Source organism: Schistocerca nitens, chromosome 6, assembly GCF_023898315.1.
Source record: "Schistocerca nitens isolate TAMUIC-IGC-003100 chromosome 6, iqSchNite1.1, whole genome shotgun sequence".
NCBI classification, from domain to species: Eukaryota; Metazoa; Arthropoda; class Insecta; order Orthoptera; family Acrididae; genus Schistocerca; species Schistocerca nitens.
Genome location: NC_064619.1, coordinates 51,588,834 through 51,616,759, shown reverse-complemented (window position 1 = coordinate 51,616,759; position 27,926 = coordinate 51,588,834). Strand labels below are relative to the sequence as shown.

At 38.4% G+C, this 27,926-nt stretch overlaps 1 protein-coding gene across 8 annotated transcripts in view; it reads right to left on the bottom strand.

Moving 5' to 3' along the window:
• Nucleotides 1-27,926, bottom strand: part of LOC126262725 (alpha-N-acetylglucosaminidase) — a 367,572-nt gene that overhangs the window by 246,197 nt on the left and 93,449 nt on the right. For 2 of the 8 annotated variants that reach the window (XM_049959520.1, XM_049959524.1), the window contains exon 9: nt 5,475-5,553. The exons of the other annotated variants lie outside the window; for them this stretch is intronic. In XM_049959520.1, the coding sequence (XP_049815477.1) occupies nt 5,475-5,553 (79 nt within the window). The remainder of the gene's footprint in view (nt 1-5,474; nt 5,554-27,926) is intronic. 8 annotated transcript variants of the gene reach the window in all.

Here is a 27,926-nt window from a genome sequence, read left to right as displayed (position 1 = left end):
CTGCAAAAGCAAGAATATTATTTGTTTGACGGTTAATGTAGTACAGGGTATTTCAAAAAAGACTTTACAAGTTTGGAAATTCATATAAATTAATTCATAGTATCAACAGAGGTGACTGTAGTGTAAATTTGTACGGAAATACATCAAGTTTTGTCTCGCATAGCTCATTAGTGCTGAATCGCACCATAAGTAGTGCTAGTGGCGTTAAAGATGGCTGCCTTCACTGGATCCAAGCTTGCTAGCTGTGTTTGGGTTTGAAGAATCGAAGTCGGCGACAGCAGTTCCGCGTAATTTCCATACCAAGTACACTGAAAATCATCCGAGTAGGCCTACAATTTATGTGTGGCATAAATGTTTGGTAGGAAAAGGGTGCTAGGTAAAACATGGGAAATCACCAGGTCGCCCAACCACATCTGACGACAACACCGAGTGAGTGAGACAATGTTTTGTCAACAGCCCTACGAAATCTACCCGGGGTGCATCTCACAAGCTGCAAATCCCACATACGACTGTTTAGCGTGTGTTAAGAAACCGTTTGCATTTGAAACTATACAGACTGACGATCGTACAAACAATAAAAGACATTGATAAAATTGCTCGCAAGAACTTCTGTGCGCATATGTTAAATTGATTACATGAGGATGAACATTTCTTGGACAAAGTCATCTTTTCAGACAAGTTGACCTTTCACTTAAGTGGCAAGGTTAACACACATAACTGTAGGATTTGGGGCAGTGAAAATTTACATCAAACATTGCAACATGTTCGTGATAGCCCTAAACTGAACGTTTTTTGTGCATTGAGCAAGAACAAACTGTACGGCCCCTTTCTTTTCTGTGAGAGAACTGTCAACAGATCGATGAGGATGACCAAGAATGAAACATTTACTTCATGCAAGATGGTGCACCATCCCACTACCTGTCTGACATCTGGGATTTTGGTCATGACTGCTTTCCCGGTCAATGAATTGGTCATGATGCACCAATTGCTTGGCGTCCACGTTCCCCAGACATGACACTACTCGATTTTTTTTATGGGGATTCATCAACGATATCATGTTTGTACCTCCTGTGCCAGCTTCATTCCAAAACTTCAAGCTAAAATGTCTTGTTGTTGGGATGATGTTTCACCTAAGCTTCTAAATGAATACAGAGGAGAATTAGTGAAGCCCCCGACACATTTAATAAATATCTCCCTCTGCCATAGAGAATTCCCTATATTTTGAAAATCACTGAAATCCTCCCGGTGTATAAGAAGGGAATGAAAACTGACATGAAAAGCTATAGGCCAATAACTTCAGAGCTTTAGAAATTATTACAGAAAGTAATATCAAATCAATTTGAGGAATATTTCTTCAAACATAATTTATTTAACAATCTAAAACATGGTTTTAGGAAAGGAAGATCTACTGTAACAGCAGCAGCAAATTTTATACATGAAATATTAAAGAAGCTAGATCAAGAAGACAAGGTAACAGGCACCTTCCTGGACATGACTAAAGCTTTTGATACTGTGGATCATACAATCCTATTGCATAAATTAGAAGCATATGGGATGAGAGGGGTAGCCTTAAAACTACTTACCTCCTATTTGAAAGAAAGGAAACACATTTCAAGATAACTTATTAAAAAAAATGAACAATTGGTAAAATCAACCCACAAGATACTTCAATGTGGTGTGCCCCAAAGAAGTATACTGGAGCCATTCCAGTTTTTTGTGCACATTAATGATTTAATTGAAACCCAAAACTGCAAGGTTGTAAGCTATGCTGACGACACATCTTTTATCAGCTGGGGCCATGATATGCAAACTACTACAAACACTGGTGAAATCAATTATAATTTTCTGTCAAGTTATCTTACTGCAAATAAGCTACTCGTAAATAAAGAAAAGACAGTGACAATGCAATTTATACTTAGCTATAGTCAGAAAATAGATAGAACTCTACCTACACCTCCATTGGCCCTTAGCTATGGAAACCAGCACAAATTTTTAGGCATAACTATTGACGAACACCTGTCATGGAAAGAACATATAGACCATATTTGTAAGAAAATTAGTACAAATGTGTATATCCTGAAGAGGGTCTCGGCCTTCCCGGACCATGATAGCTTGAGACAAATAAACTTCGGAGTGATAAGTCCACATCTTCAGTATGGTACTGAGATATGGGGTGAGGCACCAGCAGTCTATACAGACAGTCTCTCCAGACTAAAAAAACACCACACACCACTAAGAGACGTAGCCAAGATAAACAGGAGAAAGCTTTGCAGAGAAATCTCCAGAAAATATAAAATACTAACCATCTACTCGATGTACATCCTGCAGGCAATAATGTTTGTGAAACAGAATCCAGAATATAACATAACAAACAGTAATGTACATAGGTAGAATACACGGGGAAGGGAAAATTTTCACAGAATTGCAAGTAAAAAAAAAAAGCTTCAGACCATAGTCTGCATACAATACGAACCATCTTTTGTAAGACTTCCGTCTGACCTCAAGAGGGCTAATTTACACAGTTTAAAAAATAAATTTAAGCATTTATTAATAGAGAAAATTTGTTACTGTAGAAGATTCCAAGCTGTAATTTCCCTTTATAAAACAGTGTACGTAGCATAAGTTCGTTTTTGCAACACAAAAATGATCATTTCTCATCTTACACACTATATCTCTCTGTAAAACAGTATATATAACATAAGGTTGTTTTTGCAATAAAAAAATGATTGCACTTATGTTAACTAAACCTTTGTATAAGTGAACTAAAATCTATGACAATGTCCGAAAACTGACTGTTACATGGACAGCAAACAAATAAATAAATAAGCACAGCCAGCTAGGGTGGCAAACTACAAGTCTGTCCATATTGTGTTTCAGCCTCGTTGTCTCTTATTTCTAATCTTCAATGAATCAGTTGCACCACCACAATGAATCATGTTTCTTCTGAAGGGGGGCAATAATAATAATAAAAATACCAATAATAATCATAGAGGTATAGTCATAATTAGTTATAAGAAATCTTGATGAAATGAACTTTTATTTATCAATACATTGAGGCACTTATCCCAGAGAAGTCAGACCAGGCTACACCTACTTCACTTAAACACTATATTTGTATTGCTTTTGGACCATAAATAGCAAGCAGATACATTCACTATTCTTGGATTGGAGCAAGGTTGGCTGCTTTCCTATTTTCTGTGTTGCAGATCACTTCAATTTGGCATCAGAAGTGAACAATTTGTTAGTCAACACATCATAACAGGCCAGAATGCACATCTCACACACACACAAACACACACACACACCTACCTATGCTCGACGGGGTCAGCACTCTCACACGGTATTCAACAGGCTTGTAAAACTCCGAACCTCAATTTTTTGAAAACAAAAACATGAAACACGAGAAGTACATCTTAGTGGAGCAGCATTTCATACATCTTTAGAATTATACAGTGGTGTGAAAAATGAGCAAAATTGGTGACCCAAAGGGTGTATGCTTCCCTTGGAGAGAGTTTGAGAACCATTGTTCTAGGGCAAAATACTTCTTTCACAAGAGCTGAACAGGGGAAAGGAAACAGACTACAAAAAAATGTTTAAGCACACAGGATCCAAGACTAACAGAGGGAAACAAAGAAATCAAGGAACAGCAACATTTCCAAGTTGCTATTTGTTGCATTACAGCATTCTGTATCTTCTCGATTTGACAATCACAGCTAGTAAGTATATTTCTTCCTAATGCCATCTTTTTCCTTTACTCTGTCTTTTATTACATTTGTTGTATTTTCTAATTTGTCATCCTTTTCTAATTGTTCAAAGAATCTCCACCATCTTTTGCCATTATCATGCTTTCGCCGCACTCTTGATTCCGTAAAATGTGTTCACTCCCCTTCAATGTCTGCTAATGCTAACTATCTTTAAAAATATCAGCAATAATCATTTTATTATGGCCTAAGGCATATCAGACTGTAAAATCCAGCTTCAGATTTTTAAAATTTTATTTTAGAGGAAGAAAGATTATTGTTTAATGCCCTGTCAAAGATAAGGTCATTAGAGATGAAAAAGCGAAGACAGAGGAACTATTCCAACATTTTAATTTAGGGAAATCTAAATCTGGATAGTCAGGCATGAATCTGAACAACCATCCTCCTACATGAGAGTTCAATGTCTTAACACTAAGCCATCTGGCCGTGTAATTTTATTTGAGGAGCTCAGGTGTAACCTGGTGAAGCAGATGTGTGTGAGGCACATTTATACAGATAAATAGAAGGGAATGAACTGTGAAATTCAACATATATTTACATCTGACAGTAAAAAACTGAAGAGAGACTTCCTGTTTTGGGTATAATAAGTTGAGCTTAAGTGTTATCATTCAAGACTAAGATCACACAGCAGATGGCAGCATATACACATTGTCAGTAATTATCACCTGCATTTTGAAAATTCGATTCAGCAAAATCAAGGTGACAACATACTTGAGAATCAAGTCAGTTTGATCAGAAATCATCGTATGTGGGAGAACGAAAGTGCTCCATGTTTCCAGCATGCAACATGACTTCTTACAAGAACGAATATGCACTCAGTAAAATTAGAAAATTAGGCACTTATCATAGTGTATGTAGAAAGATTACACAACAAAAAAATTGAACATGATTTTAAGCAGGACTAAAATAAAATTTTCTGAGGCAATCACAGACAGTTCCAATTTTTCTTTCTTTCTTTCTTCTTTTCTTTCTTTTATGAGTGGTGGGCTTCAACATTGTTAAATGAAATTAAGGTATCCCAAATGGAGTTTGGCATGTCAGTACATAAATGCGATATCATCTATAAAACCAGTAGTGCCTACACAAGATCTAGGTGTGCAACCATCTACAGAAAATGAAAAGAACATAGTGAAATAGAAAGAATATGTGCAGTTAAAGCCAAAGTTGGAGTCTGAAATAAATTCTATCCCACTACTCTTCTGACATAATATTTGCAGGAAATCAAATCAAGATGGTTATACCAAAACAGAATGTTCTGACCAAAGCCTACTGAGACAGATGGAGGGAAAAGCAGAAGACCCCAACAATGGCTCAATCACAGTCAATTAAAACAAAGGCATGGCACATGAAATGACATCATTCTGCAGGCACTAAGGAACTGGATGACGAGTGCTACTAAACAGATATAAATTTAAAATGATTCAAAAGAATTATATAGGATAGTTTCATAGAATTATGGAATGACTTTTGGTTTGAAATTTAACAAACAGGAAAATGTTTCCTTGCTTACAAGGGGAACTTATAAATAGTAAAAAAATGTTTTACAACAATAATTACAATAGGAAGCAACAATGATGGGACCACTAATTGCTATATAGGGTCACGATGATTACTGACAACTGAACAATACAGTAAGATCAACACACTTTCTAAAAAATGACTATTTAACAAATCACTGCAAAACACATCAACACAGGCACATTCATTACTTACGGTTGGGACAGCAGTAAGATATGCCTGTGCTCTTTCCACTGTCCAAAATGCATCACGAAAAAGCCATCCTTGAAGCATCCTGAGCAAAAAGAGACACAGAAAGAAGTAAATATTCATGAAAACAATTGTATCTCATGATATTTATGTATCAATGTTTAGAATTTGTAGCCATGATGTATACGAACCATACAGAAAACAGCAGATTGTATCATTATAACAGACACATATAAGCATTATAGAGGACGAAAAAATTTCATTTATAGTATATGCTTATCTGACAAAAAATCTGTCAAATGAAAAATGAAACTAATAGCATTTTCAAGTGCCTTCATATGACAGATACAACCACTGTGAGACTGATGACCATAGATGTTAAGTCCCATAGTGCTCAGAGCCAACCACTGTGACATTGTAGTCCAGAGTTCCAAGTACAGCAGTGCCAAGAAACTCGTTTACAAAGAAATGAAATTAACATGGCAGTCAAGAGATGATTGTAACAGACCAAGATCACTGGCATGTGCCTTTGCTCATACCTAAAAAATGTTTCCTTAAGGCAATAATTGCTGCAGGAAGCGAACACTGGTCCTTTCCTACATATTTCCAAATGAACACTTGGAAGAAAATTGCATCAAATATATAGTTGGAGCAATGTTGCTTTCATATACCTTCCTCACATCAACCCGCAAAGTTTCCTGGTTACAAAGGATGAATGGACACCCCGTCATACAGTACATGATGTGCATTGTCATATTCATCTTAAACCCCCAGGAAGCCTTTTGGGAGGACTGTGATACAGAGGATGGAAGCTGGAGTATGTGCTGTGATGTCGTAATGATGGTTTAATTAGGCAGGGCTGTGCCCTCTGAAGTGAAAATTTCCTTGAATTGGAGTAGCTACATGGAACTGATCATGTTTTCAGTGTGTCCATCATTCTAATGAGAACCCCAGCTTGAACACCCTCAGCTTTTAATCCTGACGAAAATCTGTGTATTCACAGAGATGGCATCCATACAATATGGCTGATATGCAAGATGTTGTCACGTAGAAGAAGGTGTAAGTAGATGAATGACGAACACTAACTTCACTTAACAAATGTTTATTCAGCACTTGCACATACAAGAGCGTGGAGCAAACTGCCTCTGGCCAGAACACATACGGTATATATACAGCTACAGAACATTCAAGTACAATGATTCTTGCCATTTGTGGATACTTCTAGAATGTACTCGGCTGAATATAGAAATTAAAATTTTACAGTTCAGGTGAGTTTTGAACTCATGACCCTCCATGCAACAGTCTAGTATCATAACCACTACACTAACGCGATTGTGCTACTCAGCTTCCTCTGCGACATTGCTCCCTCTTTAAGAGGACAGCGACTCGGTGTTACGTCCTCCTAGTTTGGGAACGAGTCATCGGTCCTGCATACTCCAACTCCTGATGACTGATGTTCACCCTGGTGGTGATCTTCTTAGAACTACCCATGCCACTACGTTCTTCATCACCTTTTCACTTGTTTCCTGTTGCTGGAGCTTCAAATTTACCCTGGGCTGCGGGATCCTTATAGGGCTTGATTCGAAGGATGTGGACCGTATCTCTGATCTTTTGTCGTCTTGTGTCGGGGTCAAAATCTTCAACTTCATAAGTAACATCAGACAACTGTCTTACAACTTTATAAGGTCCAAAGTAGCGCCTGAGGAGTTTCTCAGAGAGACCAACCTTCTAAACAGGAGTGATGATCCAGACAAGGTTACCAGGCCGGTAAACAACAGGACAGTGGCTCACATCATACATTCAGCAATCATTTTCATGAGCCTGCAGCGTGTGGAGTCGAGCTAACTGCCAAGCTTCCACAGTTCTGGTTAACATCTGTCCAATGTAGCCTGCAGTCGTCGTCCACGTCATCAAGATGTAACAGAAACACAGTGTCCATCGTCGTCTTCGCCTCACGCCCATGCACCAGGAAAAACGGCATAAATCCTGTGGTGTCTTGTTTGGCAATGTTGTAGGCAAACATCACGAAAGGTAGCACCTCATCCCAGTTGATCTGCTTAACATTGACGAACACTGATAGCATGTCGGTCAAGGTCTTATTAAGGCATTCAGTGAGCCCATTAGTTTGCGGATGGTAGGCAGTTGTCATGTGACGAGTAATGTTGCACCGACAGTTTATCTCTGTCACAAGATTCAATTGAAAAACTTTCCCTCAATCTGTAATTAACGACCTTGGGTCACCGTGCTTTAATACAATGTCTTCTACGATGAATTCGGATACCTCGAATGTTTCGGCTGTTTTTACGGCTGTTGTAATGGCATAGCGTGTCAGATAATCAGTGCAAATAATAATCCATCTATTGCCACTAGCAGACGTTGGAAATCGTACAAGGAGGTCAATCCAAACACACTGGAAAGGCGTTTCGGCTGGTGGAATTGGTATGAGTTGGCCAGGTGGTTTCTGAGGAACTGCCTCTCTCCTCTGCCACTCTCAACAGTGCGACACACAGTGACGGACACTCCTAAACAAACCTGGTCAGAATAATCTCTTGCAGATCCTATCGTATGTCTTAATAAATCCTAAATGTCCGGCCTCAGGTGTGTCATGGAATTTCAGTAGAACATCTAAGCGCATGTGTTTAGGAATCACTGGTAGACACTCTTTCCAAACAGATCAAAGTTTTTCTTGCAAAGTAATCCATTCACTACCTTAAATTGTCCGTTCACATCCTCTGACCGATTTAAGGCAAGCGTAATTTGAGATATCTTGGCATCCTTCTTCTGCTCAGCAGAGAGATCCTGGAGTGCTGCGAGACAGTCACTATCTTCATCAAAGTCTTGATGGTCTGGCACAGGGTTTCTTGAGAGGCAGTCGGCATCTTGGTGTTTTCTTCCACTTTTGTAGACTATGATAATATCATACTCTTGAAGACATAGTGCCCACCTGGCGAGTCATCCTGTTGGATCCTTAAGACTTGTCAACAAACAAAGTGAATGATGGTCTGTGTAATGGAACTGACAAATAGACATCATTTTATTTTATTATACACTAAAGTCGTGTTAAAAAATCTTTTGCTTAAGATAATACTAAGTTAGGTGTTGCGATCAATAATCGATATTGGAATTGTATGTTCTTTGTAGCTTATGACCGTGATCTTTGAAAAAACACACTACATGCAGTTCAGAACTTGTAAGGGGTGTCCCAAGAGTATATGTCTAACATATGATGACAAGAAGATAGAAGAAGTGGACAGTGTTAAATTCTTGGGATTACAGCTTGATAATAAATTCAACTGGGAGGAGCACACCACAGAACTGCTGAAGCGTCTTAACAAATCTCTGTTTGCAATGCGAATTTTGTCAGACATAGGGGATATACAAATGAAAAAGCTGGCATACTATGCTTACTTTCATTCCATAATGACATATGGGATTATTTTTTGGGGTAATTCATCAAGCCAAGCTAAAGTTTTCCGGGCACAAAAACGTACAGTGAGAGTTATATGTGGTGTGAACTCAAGAACATCCTGCAGAAGCCTGTTTAGGGAACTAGGGATACTAACTACTGCTTCCCAATATATTTATTCCTTAATGAAATTTGTCATTAAAAATATATTACTTTTTCAAACCAACAGCTCAATTCATGGAATCAATACTAGAAATAAGAATAATCTTCACAAGAATTTAAAGTCACTTAGTCTTGTACAAAAAGGTGTGCAATATTCAGGAACACACATTTTCAATAACTTGCCAGCAGCCATAAAAAGCTTAACAACCAATGAAATTCAGTTTAAGAGAAGCCTAAAGGATTTATTGGTGGCCAACTCCTTCTACTCCATTGATGAATTTCTTAGTAAAACCAACTGATTTGTATATAAGTACAACATAACTTCTGCACAATTTCAGTGCAATAATGTGTTCATTGAAAATTTGTGTGTGTGTGTGTGTGTGTGTGTGTGTGTGTGTGTGTGTGTGTGTGTGTGCTAGTATAATCTAACTTCTGCACCATTTCAGTGCAGTAATGTGTTCATTGTAAATAAGTATTACAGTAGTTGTATTACCTTATAAATAAATAAAAAACTTTTTTATTTTAAATTCAGTGCATTAGTATTTGTAAAATAACTCTTAGTGTTCATTAAAAAATGACGATCATTCCACTTGGGACCTGTGGAATGGTACATTAGCTTATTTGTTTTAGTTGTAAATATTTGTCATGTATTGTTGTTTTTCTGACATGTTCCACATCCTGGAGGACCTCCTCACTACGGATCAATTGGAATGAAACTAAATCTAATCTAATCTAATCTACAATGGGTTTTCGCCTTTTCGGCCACTTGAGTGTTGGCCGCGGTTGAGCGCAGTTGTGTATCTAGTTTTGACAATAAAAGTGTGTTTTTGATACAAAGAAACCGTGGAATACTGCGTCATGATTTCGATAGTCCAGTGATAATTAAAAAACCCGCACCTTTTCTTGGACCCAGAGCAGCAAAGGAATCATCGCCTAGACAATGAGAAGCCACATGGACAACGCAGACTCAGCAGCATCAACAAAGGAGACATCATGGCCAACTCTACTAAAGTACTATACAGCCATTAGCCACACCGTAACAGTTTCCTTATGGAGATAACTTTTCCTGCACAGTAGAGCGGGTTCGTGACAACGGGGGGCTCTTTGCCGGGATTAAGACATTTATATGTACTGGATTGACAAAATCTGTTTTGCAGAAGTCTAATGACCACGTGGTACAAAGAAGTGCTATACATGGAAGTAAAGGGAGACGAAACGAAACAGTAAAGTGGACTAACCACACGAGTGAGGACCCAGACTGAAAAGATAAGTACATTTGTTTAGTGCTGTTTATTCCTTTTATTATTTTGTGTGTGAAATTTCACGAAAATGACCATTCTGAAAGAGGAAAGTGGTGCTGAATCCGAGCAGGATTGTGAAAATTTGTTAGTCTTTGGGGTCGTAGACATGCCGATAAAAACAGAAGATGAGTCAGTCAAAGAAGCGGATCAAAGTCTTAATTCATCAGAATGTGAGACGTCGGACATTAAATCACTGTTACAAATGATGGAACAATCGTTAGCTTTAAATCAAACTGTTGCAGTCCGCTTACAAGCTAATGAAGATCAATTGTAAAACATGAATCGGACAGTTGCGGACAGTTTTCGGGTTATAAATCAGAAAGTGTCGCGTCTAGAAGGAGCTATGAACAAAAAATTTTATAATGTCTTACTTTGGGGTAATAAACTTCGCAACGATATATCAAAGATAGACAAGAAACTTAGCAAAGCAGAAACAAAGATTTTGGCGGTAGAATCTAAAGTGCGAGACGTAAAATCTAGTCTGAGTAACAAAATTCAGTCTGTAAAAAATGAACTGGTCACAGACAGAGAGAAAAATGCAAAGTGTTTTGTTAATGTTAATAGTCAAATAGATACAGTTTGTGTAAATGTAAAAGCTATGGCAATAGATCTTGAAAGTAGAGTAGATTCGAAACTAAATGTTGTGAATGATAAAGTGGAAACAGTCAGTAACACAGTAAAACTCCACGAGATTGAAACTAAGACAGACGTTAGTGAATTAAAAAGTACAGTATCAGAGTTAAACCAGAAGTTTGAAATATTTAGCAATGATGTAGCTAACAAAAATTTTTCTATGAACACATGTACCTTATTATCCAATATTCCAGTTAAAAACTTTTCTAATGAGTGTAGTTTGCATCCTGTTGACTTTCTGCAGAGTTGTAGAGACAATTTTTTGCCCAATATGAGTGAAAGTTTCAAAATTAAGTTTGTTAAAAAAATTTTGGAGGGGGAATCTTTGTCATGGGCCAATCAAAATTTTTCTATGGACATGTCTTATGCAGAATTTGAAATGGAGTTCTTAAAACGGTTCTGGTCTGAAACTGAACAAGCCAGGATAAAGAGCGAGTTCCTGAATGGACCAAATTATAGAGAAAAACAGGGGACTATGAAACAGTTTTGTAAGAATCAACTGAAGAAACTTGTACATTTGAGTAAACCCTTTGATGAGCTCACACAGATAGATGCTTTAAAGAGAAGGTTGCCAACAGATGTGCAATGGGACCTAGTGTATGGACCAGATGACAACATTGAACAATTTCTAAACTATGTGGACAAACTTGACAGGATTATAGACAGAGTGGGCAAACCAAAAATCTATTTCAATCATGCACAAAGAGGTGGGGATCATAGTTGGGGAAGCACTAATTTTAACAGGAGGGAAAACAGTAGGCCCAACAACCATAGTTTTCATCATAGGGAACAAAATAGTCACAATATTAATTTCCATTCAAGGGAAAACTATAATTTCCATTCAAGAGGACAATCTGGGAACAATTGGAACAGAAGTAATTACAGGGAGTCTGAAAACAGGAATTGGCGTGAACATAGTGACACCAGGAGTCAAAATGCTATGGGAAGTCATGAAGTAAAAAACTAGAATGCGCTCCATTGTCGGTCCACAAGGTAGGGGCGAAAAGCATAGATAATAGATGGACCAATAACAGTGACTACGTTGCACCAAGTAATGAGTAGTTATCTTATGAATGTGTACTACCCTATAAACACAGTACCTGTTAAGAATGAACACTGGTTGTAATAAAGAGCCAGAGAAAATAATTGACTTAGTTGAATTTTACAAATGGGCAGAAGCTTGTAGTTTGTCAGAGGACCAGCAGGTTAACGATTTAAATGATTTAGGAATTGATGCACTGATGAAGGAACCAGCTGAGCAAATTGTTGACACTGATTTAACGAGCAAAGTATTAAGTACACTTGGGTGTGAAAGCAACGTTTTAAGTTTTCTGGAGAGAGAGGTTGATGATTGTAGTATTTGGGAAAATGAAGATTTAATGATACATGATGATGGTGAAAAATATTTTGTTTGCTTGAAAGAGGAAATGGAGGCATTAGGTGTTGTGGGAGAAACTGATATGCATGTTGTAGATGTACCCAAGGATGTTATTAACAGTTTAATTGGTGTTAATGCCAGTGTCACAACCAATAGGCTCTGTAATCCAACATCTTATGAAGGAACCTGGGCAGTTGATAAAGATTCCCTGAACAGTAAAACTGACAGTGCAAGTAGGCTACCATTTTCAATGAACAAAGGTGAATTATTTCTTTATAATAAGTGGCCAAATAGTGATGCAATTACAAATGATAGCAATTTTAGAAAAATGATTCTTAATATGTCTCAAATTTTATATCCTGATTGGTGGCAAAACACTAAACATATTATTGTTGAACAACTGAAGGATAAGTACCTTAGTGGTGAACAATGTTATATGGGTGAAAATATTTGGATTAATGAAATTATCAATGCAAGCGACAGTGCTAATGATGTGTGTGTTAATGTAATGACCGTAGATAATAAAGGTGACAGTAATATAGGTACTTGTAAGTCAGAAAGTCATTGTTTCAGTGAAATTCAAAATGATTTATTGTATGAATATGTTCAGCCTGAAAAAGGTGATGACATAGGTAGTCCGTTCATTAGAGCTAAAGTTGGTACCTGGGAAGGCAAGTGCCTTATAGACACAGGGAGTCAGGTGTCAGGAATATCTGAAATTCTAAGCAAAAAGCTGAAGTGTGAGAAAGATTACATTGAAATGCCAGTCACTGGGGTAAAAATAACAGGGGCTACAGGAAAACATAGTAAAACTGTGAAAAGACAAACTTTGTTATCTTTCACAATTGAGGGAGTCACATTTACACATGGATGCCTAATTATACCAGGCCTCAGTGAGGACTGTATTCTCGGGATGTCATGGATTCGGAGTGTAGATGCAAGATTTGACTGGGGAGGACAAAAACTTATCATAACAACACCAAATGGGGGGTGTATCTCCACCAAGTTTGTCAGATCAAATACAGTTTTGTGTAATGATAAATTTAACACTATAAATCTTGTAAAAGAGAAAAAGATATGTTGACAAACACATAACAGAGCTAGATTTAAGTGAAGTAGATTTCAACACTCTGGTAAACACTAAGATTTCAGAAGCTAGCCGTCTAAATGATGAGCAAAAACAGGAACTAGAGTCTTTGTTATGGGAATACAGTGATGTCTTTAGCAACATTCCATGGAAAGTTAGGGGTTACGAATGTACTTTGCTAGTAAGACCACATGACCCATTTTTCATAAAACCACATGGTGTGCCCATAGCAAAAAGTACAGCAGTTGAGAAAGAATTACATAAGATGGAAGTGTGTGGCATTATTGAAAGGAGTATCAGTGCTCATAATAACCCACTGGTAGTTGTGTCAAAGAGGGATGGGGGAGTGAGAATAGTTCTTGACTCCAGGCCTTTAAACAAGATCTTATGCAGGGAAACAGATCACCCTGAAAACATCGATGAGCTGTTGCACAAGTACAAGGATATAAAATTCATGTCAAGTCTAGACTTAACCTCAGGCTTTCACCAAGTACCCCTGGCACCCAAATCTAGGAAATACACTGCTTTTCTTTACAATGGTCGTTGCTATCAGTATTGTGTAGTTCTTTTTGGCTTGAAACAGTTGTTTAATGCTTTGCTTTCATAATAAATGTTGCTGAGTCTTTGCATTACATCACTTAGTGTCACTGAGATTGTGCAGCATTTCAGTTCTGTTCAGCAAAGCTCCTGCTTCTCACTTGTTGACAGTTTTAGTATACTAGTGAGAAGACAGATTCTTGGATCATGATTTTTATGTGAATGCCATCCTCAACAGTCTGTTATCTTTGGTAAAGGGTCCCACACACATACACTTGTTCATATATACCTCAATAGATAAACATATCTAAAAACACAGATGATGTGACTTACCGAACGAAAGTGCTGGCAGGTCGATAGACACACAAACAAACACAAACATACACACGAAATTCAAGCTTTCGCAACAAACTGTTGCCTCATCAGGAAAGAGGGAAGGAGAGGGAAAGACGAAAGGATGTGGGTTTTAAGGGAGAGGGTAAGGAGTCATTCCAATCCCGGGAGCGGAAAGACTTACCTTAGGGGGAAAAAAGGGACAGGTATACACTCGCACACACACACATCCGCACATACACAGACACAAGCAGACAAGGTCAGTGTATACCTGTCCTTCAATGAATGAAGAAAAACAGTTTAAAATGAGGTATATTAAAGGGGTCACAGATGAAAAAGTTGTTAGATCATTGTGTGATAAAATCAGGAGGAGCCAGAACCGTGATGCAAATTGGAAATTAGTAAAGAGCTGTTTAGGGAAAAAGAACTATGAAAAATTAGACAAGTACTATAAGGTGTTTAAAGGTACTCTGTTTAGGAGAACTGACGAAGACTCGGACAACTGGAAACTATGCTGGCCTGAGGAAGAAGCTGAGAGGTTAATTAGGTATATTCATGAGAGCTATGGTCATTGTGGCATACAGAAGTGTATGCATAAATTACAAGAAAACATATACTTCTACAATATGGCCAAGAAAGTTAGAAAAGAATTGTCAACTTGTGATAAGTGCCAACGAGTCAAAGTAAGTAACAGAAAATGTCAAGGTGAAATGCAAAACATCAATCCTGCACAACCTCTAGACTTAGTCGCTGTTGATTTCTATGGGCCTCTTCCAAGGAGTAGGAGTGGCCACTGCTACGTTTTTGTCATAGTGGATGTATTTTCTAAACTAATCAAGTTGTATCCTGTCAGAAAAGCCACAGGTAAAGAGATAGTTACAAAACTTGAAAAAGACTATTTCTTAAATGTTGGGAAACCAAAAGCAATTTGTCGGATAACGGTTCTCAGATTTTGTCAAAAGTTTGGAAAGCCTTTGTTGATAAATCGGGAATCAAACATGTCCAAATATCTGTATATAATCCATTGTCAAACCCAGCTGATTGGTCGTTTATGTCGTACATATTGCAGTCGTAAACATCCTACATGGTACGACCATGTACGAGACTTTGAAGATGTTATGAATAGCTTGCAGCACACTTCCACAGGATTTTCACCCCATGAAATTATGTTTCATCTAAAGCCAGGCAACATTATCACTGAACTCGTAGAATTTCCACCATGCACAATGATGACTATGCGTGAGCGTGAAGCCATAGTCAAAGAAACCATGATAAAACAGGGGGAAACGAGAAAAAGACGAGATGATGGCAAGATCAAAGCAACAAAGTTTAAAGTAGGAGATTATGTTTTAGTAAAATCACATGAGAAATCAAAAATTCTAACTTCTGAAATAAAGAAATTCTTTGATATATACATGGGTCCATTTGAGATTGTCGAGCATCCACACCCTAATGCATACCGGTTGGTGTATCCTAAATCCAGGAAAGTTCTCGGGCTAAGGAATATTGTTTCGTTGAAATTGTATAAACAAAAGGGGTAAGACTATCCTGAGAAAGTTAAAAGGTGACTCAACAAAAATTTTTCACTGGAAATTATGAAATTATATATATAAAAAAATTGTCTGATTTTGATACTGTTTTGTGCCCTTGAAAATGTTTATTGTTTGTTTAATATGTATTCACTATATGAAGTGTTCGCAATGAATTTTCTGTGTAATATGCTTGTCATGTTAGTTATTGCTATTTCGGTACGTTTATGCAATTTGATTGATCCAGAATGAGATTCTCACTCTGCAGCGGAGTGTGCACTGATATGAAACTTCCTGGCAGATTAAAACTGTGTGCCCGACCGAGACTCGAACTCGGGACCTACGCCTTTCGCGGGCAAGTGCTCTACCAACTGAGCTACCGAAGCACGACTCACGCCCGGTCCTCACAGCTTTACTTCTGCCAGTATCTCGTCTCCTACCTTCCTCCTTTCTTTGAGGAGTGCTAGTTCTGCAAGGTTCACAGGAAAGCTTCTGTAAAGTTTGGAAGGTAGGAGACAAGATACTGGCAGAAGTAAAGCTGTGAGGACCGGGCATGAGTCGTGCTTCGGTAGCTCAGTTGGTAGAGCACTTGCCCGCGAAAGGCAAAGGTCCCGAGTTCGAGTCTCGGTCGGGCACACAGTTTTAATCTGCCGGGAAGTTTCAATTTGATTGATATTTGATAATTGGTGTAATTTTAGCTTGTGTAACTTTCTCACACCACACTTCTTGAGACGTCATTTAAAATGCAAGCCACTAATCAGCATTAAATCTGTCTTGCAACAATTAATTTTTTTTTAATTTTTTTAATCTTAAAGGCAGAGTCCTAATTACTACATACAAATGCCCAACTCTACTAGGAGACAATCATTTTTAGTAAACCACATGAATTACTCTATATTTCTTTCTCAATCACTGCAAATGCATAGGCAGTAATATTTTTTAATTTTGATAGATACATAACATTCCAAAACTTTCATCCATGATTCTACCTTTGCACTTTTACTGTGAATATGAACCCTTGTAACAAACTGCCTGTAACTTTACTTTTGAAAACAATTTTATTTTTTTATCCTTGGAGTAATGTCTTTGTGATAAGATATTTTACACCCAATATGTTAATGCATTTGTATTACATGTTTATTGAATTTTTTTTTTTTTTTTTTTTTTTTTTTTTTTTGGACCAGTTCATATCTGTGTAGTATTACTCATACAGATACTGTAAACTTCTCCCACCAGGTAAACATTACCAGAAGGTTAACTATGTATCCTAACCATGTACTTACATATAAACATTATGAAACCAAAAGGTGATCTCTGTATGAGATTTTTAGATAACATGGCATTATCGTCAATGAAGCGATACAAAGAGCTAAGCTTTGGAAACAGACGCACTGCAGGACAAGCACAAATCAGACCTTTTAACGGAAGTCACCTATGTGCAGATGGACAATGTGGGACAGACTGTGAGTAGTGTGAAAAGTGGGCAACAAAAGAAAATAAAACAAGCCTGCAGTTAAAAGTTACAGTCTTTCAATGGTTTCATGTGAAGTGCTACAACATTATGGACTCTTCTAAGTGAAAATTGTGACTCTTCTGTCGTATTTCATTTACTCTAAGGTTAAACATTGTATGTTTTCCTTTACTGAGTATAACAATTTCAGTGTTAACATAATTCAAAGGAAACAGTCCTATTAAAAATTTTAATTTATTTAAAAACATATTCTTGGCAGTTCCATTATTCTGGAGTCAGAATTTTGTTTGCATTTTCATACTTACAAAATTCTTGGGGGGGCTATTGTAATGGAACTGACAAATAGTCGTCATTTTATTTTTTTATACACTAAAGTCGTTTTAAAAATCCTTTGCTTAAGATAATACTAAGTTAGGTGTTGCGATCAATAATCGATATTGGAATTGTATGTTCTTTGTAGCTTATGACCATGATCTTTGGTCTACAACGGGTTTTCGGCCACTTGAGTGTTGGCCGCGGTTGAGTGTAGTTGTGTATCTAGTTTTGAGAATAAAAGTGCGTTTTTGTTACAAAGAAACCGTGGAATACTGCGTCATGATTTCGACAGTCCAGTGATAATTAAAAAACCCGCACCTTTTCTTGGACCCAGAGCAGCAAAGGAATCATCGCCTAGACAATGAGAAGCCACATGGACAACGCAGACTCAGCAGCATCAACAAAGGAGACACCATGGCCAACTCTACTAAAGTACTATACAGCCATTAGCCACACCGTAACGGTGTCCCTATGGAGATAACTTTTCCTGCACAGTAGAGCGGGTTCGTGACATCTGTAACAACTGTGAATGGCCTTCCATAGAGATACTGTCGAAATTTTCAGATGGCCCAGGTCACACCAAGACATTCTCTTTCTGTAGTTGAGTAGTTTCTCTTGGATTTTGTAAGTGTCCTACAAGCATAGGCTATATCCTCCTCTTTTCAATCCGAAATCTGCACCAGAACAGCACCGATCCCATACCCACTGGCACCTGTGTGTAGTTCTGTAGGTACTCTCTCATCATACAGACCAAGTACAGGGTCAGTCATCAGAGCATTTCGCAGCACCACCCCAGATAAATTCAGCATCGGCTTTTAACAACTCTTGGAGTGGCGTGGCTTTGATACAGAAGTCTTTGATGAAACGACAGTAATAAGAACATAATCCGAGGAAGCTTCTCACATCTCTAATACTTTTCGGAATAGGAAATTCCGTTACAGATCTCACCTTTTCTGGGTCTGGCCTTCAAAAAGTTCCATCTGAGAATGACGTCACGACTACACTCTTGGAAGACGATGAATACTAAGGGCTGTGTATGGCCACTTATACACACACTAATGACACATCTTCCTGTAAATTTTACATATTTCCCTTTAAGCACCTTCATCAGAGATGTTTTGTTGTCGATGAATATGGTTTTCTGCAACTGGCGACAGTACTTCTCCGAAATGACTGAATATGATGCTCCAGATTCCACAAGAGCTTGGGTTGGTCATCCATCCGTGAGGATATCGATATAGTTTCCTATCATTCTTGTAGTGATTGACGGCGGAGGATTTTTCTCTTCAGTGGCCTCACCTCCAAGGAAGGTCACACCCTTTAGTTTACCAAGTTGCGGTGGCACCAAATTCATATTATTGAGGAAAAAGACCTTGTTTCACAAAGCACCTAGCATCCAGCGCACGTTGGTCTATCGATTACTCATATGATTTTCAACGCATCTCTGTTGGTGTTTGAACTTTTTTTGATCAAATTCTAAGTTGATTTCTCAATGAATCGTAAATTGATTTTTGAATGCATGCATAGTGTACGTGATGTCTCTGCCAGGGGAATCCCCGTCGCATCTAGAAAAATACTGCAGACAAAAGGGGACGGGGTCTATACGAGCTGAGCGAATAAAGCCGAAAGGGTAAATGACAATCGCTGTTTTATGTGGTTGACTGGGTTTGCAAATCATCAGTGTTGTTATAATTACTAGCAAATTCCATAGATTCAGGCTACCAGAGTGGAAATAAACGACTAACAGGAATAACAGGCAATTAAGATTACATGTTGTCTTCTCCGTGTATCCAAGAAAATGAAATTTTGACAGAAAATTTTTGGCCAGACCGGTACACTACAGTCCCCAGCTAGCAGCCGCTAAAGTTCTATTCCGGGAGTAGCGCGGAAAATGTGTTGTGCGAGCACTTAATATCGCCTAACCGGAGAACAAATGCGGGATAACTAAACCGGTGATTGTGGCAGGGTTAGTAAAGTTAACCAGAGAATAAATTTTGACACTGGCAGGAATAGTTACAGAATTAGTGATGACAAGATTGTTTGTTACAACGAGGAAGGAGAAGAAACGGAGATTGTCACAAATTACAGAAGTATATGACGATTCCAAATTTATATAAAAATTACATACTACTACTTTTCGATCTCATGCTTCAGAAGCTAGAGAGTATGAATGAAATGTGAAATTATTTCCTAACATAAAACTTTTTGCTTGTAGTAGGCCTAATGGGCTTTTGATATTGGTACTTCCTGAATTATATTCTGTCGTGTTATAAAAATGACCATTTGTGCCAAAACAGTCTCGTTTATTTGGTGTGTGTAACAACTGCTGCAGCATTAGGCAGGCCTATTTCGTTTTATCTAGCAGACAGTGACAAAATACACGTAATCAGATCGAGAAACCACACCAGTCTTGGCTACTATTTGTATTAACAGCTTTTCTGGTATTAGACAACGACATTTCGTTCTTTCATGTAGAAAAACGTTGACGAACTTTGATGGCATAATAGATTCTTTCCCAGAAAGGGAAGTACACCATATAAAGCTGTGGCAAGATTAGAGAGAAAAAAAAGCTGGGACTTAAGGATTGAAGAAATGTGTACTGTCTTGCTTGTCTCTTGTCTTTACTCGTTTCATGTACCCTATATTTAATTTTATGTCACACAGAACAGCAAGTTATTAGCTAATAGGCAGTAAAGACTGCAAATTTTCTGAAGAATTCTTGTTCTCCTAGTTACAAATAATCCCATCCACTATTAATTGCGAGATTTTTTTTTAAGCGGGGCAGGATGGCAAACCGGCCGACTGCAGGAGAGGCACCACAGGACATTTTAATTTCCACTGTCCTGAATACAGTTTGATGGCACCCATTACAAAATATTACACATTTGAATTCCACAGAGCGAAATAGAGAGGCATGTGATGGAAGAATGCTGTGTGAAGAGGCGTGGCACTGCACTTCGGCACACTTATGACCAAATAACATAAATTATTAGTTTCAGATTTTATTTTCTTTCTACCTTTCTGACAGTGAAGCGTTAATCGCCTTGCAGAACAATGAAGTTATCTTTGTTGGTTTGTTAAAGAAATTTGACTTTTATTAATCTTTTCTGCTGAGGCAATCAATTTATTTGAAACGAAGTGTTTAATTCCACACTATTGCCTAGTTTCAACTACTCGCTACATTTAAAGTGCACATTTTCATCGTCTAACATGTATAGTATTATGCCATAATAAAGAACCAAACATGAGATAATGCGGTACTGGTACGTCTGAATCTGGACATACGAATGTGCACTTTAGGCCGAATTATGCATTTTAGTAGGGTTCACAAAATTCCCATGCTCTTGGAGTATCTTCTAACGTCTTGTTTCTTTTATGACATAATGTAAGATCTTTTAATGTTTTACACGTACGAACGTACAGGCTTCCTGCGTCATCGTAGCTGTGCAAGCGCGGCGACACCTGTCATCTGGCACAACAGGTCGCGGGAAAATATTCCGAATGGTTGTTTGAAAAGCGCTACTTTCAAGTAAAGCAAATTTCCTTTTACACAAGACGAAATCTGTGCGCGAATGTCCGATGAATTTCTTAAATCACAGAACGTTTGACTCTCATTCAAAATCAAATCTTTGAGAACAACCATTTAGAATATTTTTGAGCCCAAAAGATCAGACATTTATACCGTTGTTAAAAAATTTGCTGGCACATTTCTGTGATGTATCTTGAAGTGTAACACGCGCAAAAAGATCAACATTACATGTGAAAGCCTAGCTTCTCTTGCATCTTATTAATCTTAGAGGCCAATATTATAGGGTAAGTGAAAGCTTTTTTCTTGTAGCAACACTACGTATATTAATTTAAACCATTAACTTTTCCTGCTTGTGTGTTCGCGCTACTTAACAGTGATGTTGCTATTGGCTGACTACATCGCGTGTCCTGTGGTCTGAATATCTACTGTCATCGGCTGGCGAGATCACTTGACATGAGCTACGACCGGCTTACAAAAGCGCATCGCAATCTCGATCTCAATCCTTCGGAAAGTAACATGTTTGGTGGAATTCCAATGTATACTTTCGTAATACGAAAATACGCAGCGTACATGTTGCTGCACATCAGACATCTTTCCAAAACGTGTTTTTTCCCCCTGAGTTTAATTTTCTAAAGTGTTGCGAAATTCTATGCCGGTGTATAAAACCACAACCATTGAAAGGACTGATAAGTTTTACAGTTCCGAGGAAAAGTATACTGTTACTTAACACGGAAAAAGTGCATTTTCATCTGGGAGAAAGTGTATTTTTAACCGGGAAATCTGGGATTTTTTTTTCCTCGTCCACGTATACACCCTGAATGTACTCGAACCAAATATAGAAATTAAAATTTTACAGTTCAGGTGAGTTTTGAACTCACGACCCTCCATGCAACAGTTTAGTATCATAACCACTACAATACAGCGACTCTGTTACTCGGCTTCTTCTGCAACAATATGATGTGCCAGGAATGGTTGCTAATGAAGTCTCCTCAAAAACTTATCCCGTCCATGTCACAGCGAGTTGACGTTCATAATACAGATCACTTAGGTAATGCACACCATTTGTATGAATGTGACTAACTGTTTATCTATTGAATATAATAGAGGGAAACTTCCACGTGGGAAAAATATATCTAAAAACACGGATGATGTGACTTACCGAACGAAAGTGCTGGCAGGTCGATAGACACACAAACAAACACAAACATACACACGAAATTCAAGCTTTCGCAACAAACTGTTGCCTCATCAGGAAAGAGGGAAGGAGAGGGAAAGACTAAAGGATGTGGGTTTTAAGGGAGAGGGTAAGGAGTCATTCCAATCCCGGGAGCGGAAAGACTTACCTTAGGGGGAAAAAAGGACAGGTATACACTGACCTTGTCTGCTTGTGTCTGTGTATGTGCGGATGTGTGTGTGTGCGCGAGTGTATACCTGTCCCTTTTTTCCCCCTAAGGTAAGTCTTTCCGCTCCCGGGATTGGAATGACTCCTTACCCTCTCCCTTAAAACCCACATCCTTTCGCCTTTCCCTCTCCTTCCCTCTTTCCTGATGAGGCAACAGTTTGTTGCGAAAGCTTGAATTTCGTGTGTATGTTTGTGTTTGTTTGTGTGTCTATCGACCTGCCAGCACTTTCGTTCGGTAAGTCACATCATCTGTGTTTTTAGATATGTTTATCTATTGAGGTATATATGAACAAGTGTATGTGTGTGGGACCCTTTACCAAAAATAACAGACTGTTGAGGATGGCATTCACATAAACATCATCATCCAAGAATCTGTCTTCTCACTAGTATACTAAAACTGCCAACAAGTGACAAGCAGGAGCTTTGCTGAAATGCTGTACAATCTCAGTGACACTAAGTGATGTAATGCAAAGACTCAGCAACATTTATTATGAAAGCAAAGCATTAAACAACTGTTCTGTCATTGTCCACGAGCTCCTGTTACATCAGAGTGGGTCATTAATACACACTGTCTAAGTATTCAAAACATGCATTCCAGTGCAGCAGATCCTCACAATTTCTCAAGTCAGAAACTATAAAGCCCCTTTATCCAAAGTAGTTATTATATTCTGCAGCCGTACCATGAGAGCTATACAGAAATCAATCATCCAAGCTCAATGGAGATTAGTGGGGTAATTTTTAGTTCATTCTGAGAGAGTATTTGCTAGTGGAAGCATTCATGACGAAGATTAAGCAGCTACCACAGTAAGACCTGACTGACTACAGAGGGACTTCACACTCAAGCAGAGTAGGTAGTAACGATAATGCAATAGATAGTGTGCTAATTTTTCTAACATGAAACATCAAATATGACTTTTCAATCACATATTTACATATCTGGAAACATAATTTATCCAGTGAAGAAGCATAAATGACATGAAACAGCGTGATTAGAGATGAAGAATTCGTTTACATATGTCCATCCCAAAGAAAGCTACAACTTATTTGAATGAACATAATGGTGATTTCACTAAGGTTCGTAAGTCAATAAAGTCCCCATGAACTGTAAAAGCCAAAGAATGATGGAATGAATGTTTCTGGCCTTTTTCAGAAACTCTTCAGAACTGCCATCTGGTTTCTGTGCAATCTTTCTCTGAGTCTACAAATGCTATAAACAAAGGTTTGCCTTTCCTTAAACTATAATGTATGAGAAGTCAATGTGTCAGTGGTACTTCATGTGTTCCTAAATTTCTCAGGAATCCAAATTGATCTCCCCCGAGGTAGGCTTCTACCAGTCTTTCCATTATTCTGTACAAAATTCGTGTGAGTATTTTACAACCGTGACTTATTGAACTGATAGTTTGGTAATTTTCACACCTGCCAACACCTGCTTTCTTTGGAACTCGAATCATTATATTCTTCTTTAAGTCTGAGGGTAGCTCTCCTGTCTCATACATCTTTCTCACAAGATGGAAGTTTTGTCATGGCTGGCTCTCCCAAGGCTATCATTAGTTCTAATGGAATATTATCTACTCCTGGGGCCTTGTTTCAACTTACGTCTTTCAGTGCTCTGTCAAATTCTTCACTCAGTATCACATCTTCTGTCTCGTCTTCATCAACGTCCTCTTCCAATTCCATAACAATGCCTTCAATTACATGTCCCTTGTACAGACCTTGTATATTCTCCTTCCATCTTTCTGCTTTCCCTTCTTTGCTTAGGACTGGTTTTCCATCTGAGCTCTTGACATTCAGACACGTGGTTCTCTTTTCTCCAAAGGTCTCTTTAATTTTCCTGTAGGCGGCATCTATCTTTCCCCTAGTGATATATGCTTCTAAATCCTTACGTTTTTTCTTGTAGACATTCCTGCTTACCCATTTTGCCCTTCCTGTCAATCTCATTTTTTAGACGTTTGTATTCCTTTTCACTTGCTTTATTTACTGCATTTTTATATTTTCTCCTTTCATCAATTAAATTCAATATTTCTTGTGTCATCCAAGGATTTCTGTCATATGAGTACCACAAATTCCTTATTTTTCCCAATTTGGTGATCTAAAACTTTCGGTCAGCAGTGCTGAGGAAAGTTATGGTGTTGTGGAATCAATTTCCTCTAGGGCTGTTTAAATAATAATATGGAACCTCCCTGCCTCCTGTGTCTTTCAATTTCTATTCCCCTATACAATGATGAAGTCTCCTTCAACATATGAACACAGTTTGTTACAAATGAAGTCAAAAACTTTCCCAAAATTTATGACGCCTAAACAAAGTGGTAGTTCTTACTTCTGACTTGTTCTATAATTTCATTTACAATATGCAAATGATCCACTGTGTTATATCCACTTCTAAGGCCAACTTCTTACTTCACCTTATTAAAATCAAATATATTTTATGTCGTTGGTGACAATATTTTGCAGCTATATGTTTTAAGTCTTGTCTGTCTCATTACTTGTGAAATTTTGAGCTATTGTCTTTCCCCCATGCAGTCTGAAAAGCAAGAGACAGAGAATGGTAAAACTGAAGTTGTGAGAGCGGGTTGCAGAGGCAGCTCTTGGTTAATAGTAGACCAGGCAGTGAATCTGTTCCCAATATGGTCACATCCTCAAGTACCGGAGAGCCCTACTGATTTTTTGGTTCACTTCAATTATGTCTCAGAATACATGTTCTCGGCAGTTCTACATGGCACTGACACGAAAATGATCAAAATAAAACACAAATCCCAAAAGGAAATTTGCAATGAATCGGCTGAAGATTGGGTCTCCTACGAGACGCGGTTACACCACCATTTCCAGGTTTTTCGCATGGACAATGCAAGCTTGTGTAGGGCTTTCTTTCTTTCCTGGCTTTCGCCATGCATTTATTAGTTGTTGTGCCAACATGCACCTTTACAAGAACCAGCCAGCTTATTTGATGAAATGTGCAAGCTTCTCTCAACCTATTACACGCATGTCACAGCAACGCATGTAGAATTTTATCAGTGTCAGAAACACATAAACCAACTTTACAAAGCTTGGGCTACAGAATTACATGGATTGATTAGTGTTGTAAATTTGCCACTAGTACCCATCACGAATCCTATGCTGATAAAATGGTGCATGATATTATTTGTCTGGCCCTGGATAGGGAAGTCTGCGAAGAATCCGATGGTTATAGATGTGCTCAATAAAGCACAGTCCTTTGAAGTGTCACAGGCCACAGGCAATCAGATTGTTGCATGGGGAGAGGTATCAGAAGCTGCTCAGTCAATCCCTGTTAGGTATGCTGCAAGTGTTCAGGATGACATTGCAGCAGTACAATCTTCGACTCAGCATTGCGCGCAGGCAGCATCAATTACGGTCACAGCAACAACAGGCTGCATCACAACAGCGGCATCCAGCAATTCTCAAAAGAAAAAAAAGTTTTCCAGACAATTTGGTATTTTTCCAGGGTCATACTGTGCTTATCCCCAAACCAATTTTGATCAGTTTTATGGAAAAATCTACAAATGTTGTCAAAGTGTAAGAACACAATGTGGGCTGTTCATTCCCATCCACAATAACCATTATTCAGACCTCATTGATGCAATCACAAAGCCCATTAAAGTCCCTGAAGATTTCCTTTACTAACGAAATCTTTAAAATATTTTGGAACTCACGGGCAATAGCATTAGCCTCAAGGCTACCATAGCAGTTTAAGGTAGTGAGATACAGGGGGTGGATAAAAACATGGAAATACCAAGAAAACAACATATCACCACACATGAAATGCTGTAGGGAAACCACTGGCATTCAAAACAGATTCCAGTCGTCAGAATTGATAAATACTGGTCCTGTATGGTTTTCAAGGGAATCTTACACCATCCTTCCTGCAAAATAGTGGCAAGTTCAGATAATGATGTTGGAGGTGGACAGTGATCACACCCTTCTCACTGAAGTAGATCACAAAGGCTCAGTCATACTGAGATGTGGTTATTATGATGGCCAGGGGAAAAGTGACAGTTCGTCATCGCGCTCACAGAACGAGTCCTGGATGATGCAAGCTGTGTGAACAGAGGCCCTGTCATCTCAGAACACAACACCACCACTGGGGAACAAATATTATACCATGGAATGGACCTGGGCTGCCAAAATGGTCACGTAATCCTTGGCAGTAATGCAGCCTTGCAAAGTAGCCATAGGGCCCATGGAATATCACAGTATCGCTGCCAAGATCATCTCCGACCCCCTGCCATGTTTCAATCCTGGCACCAAGCAGTCTGCATTGTAGGCTTGGAGCAATGTACACCAGATGTAAATTCAGACATCAGTTGGTAACAGTGTGAAACAACATTCATCTGACCAAATGACTTTACCATTGCTCCATAGTCCAGTTTTTATGGCTTCAGCTCAACCTTTTCCAATTACGGACATTTGCATCACTGATGTGTGGTTTTGGAATTCCAGCTCACTCTGCAATTCCCTGCTTATGGAACTCCCTTCATGTTGTTTTGGTGCCAGTAGGGTTTGCGAGTGTGATATTCAGTTCTGCCATCACTTTTGCAGCTATCGTCCTCTTATTTTTCATCACAATTCTCTTCACTGACCATCTGCCATGATCACTCAAGATACATTTTTGTCAGCATTGGAACTCAGCTTTCTCTGTATGTGGTGTACATCTTCAATACAGTGCCCCTCCATACATCAAACACTTCAATGATCTTTGTTACAGAAGCATCCACCACACAAACACTGACAATTTGCCCACATTCAAATTCACTTAGCACTGACAAAATGCAATCACAACTACACAGAACACCATTATGACCATGACTGACACTAAAAACATATTGATGGCACTGCACAGGTGTCATTCTTGGTCAGCTGGATGCTTGGCTATTTTATTGCTTATTTTCAAGCATGCATTTCTCACGTTGTTTCCATATTTTTGTTTAAACACTGTATATCAATACTATGCCTAACCATCTCTTCACAAGGTCAGTAACGATTCTCTCTTCTGGGTCTTAACAAAATGCCTTTTGTAAAGAGATATGCCAAGGATGATTTATCCAGAATTTTGTTTACCATGCTCTTCAAAAATGTAAGGCATTCATTCTGCCAAGATATCTTTCTCTGACACGTTACATTGTCCAATTTCCGAATACACAACAACTTCTGGTTTGACATACTTTCTCATTAATTTTCTGACCACAGACTAGAACGAAGTATAGAGAAAAGAAGATGAGGGGCATCTGACCAATTAGTAAAATGCTTCAACTTGAGCAGCCTCAGTCTCAAAAAATGGGAGATGAGCTCTCAGCATCTTGTCCTTCAAAGACTCACGTACTACTTGTCCGTTATGAGCTTATGACTCTTAGGAATTCCAA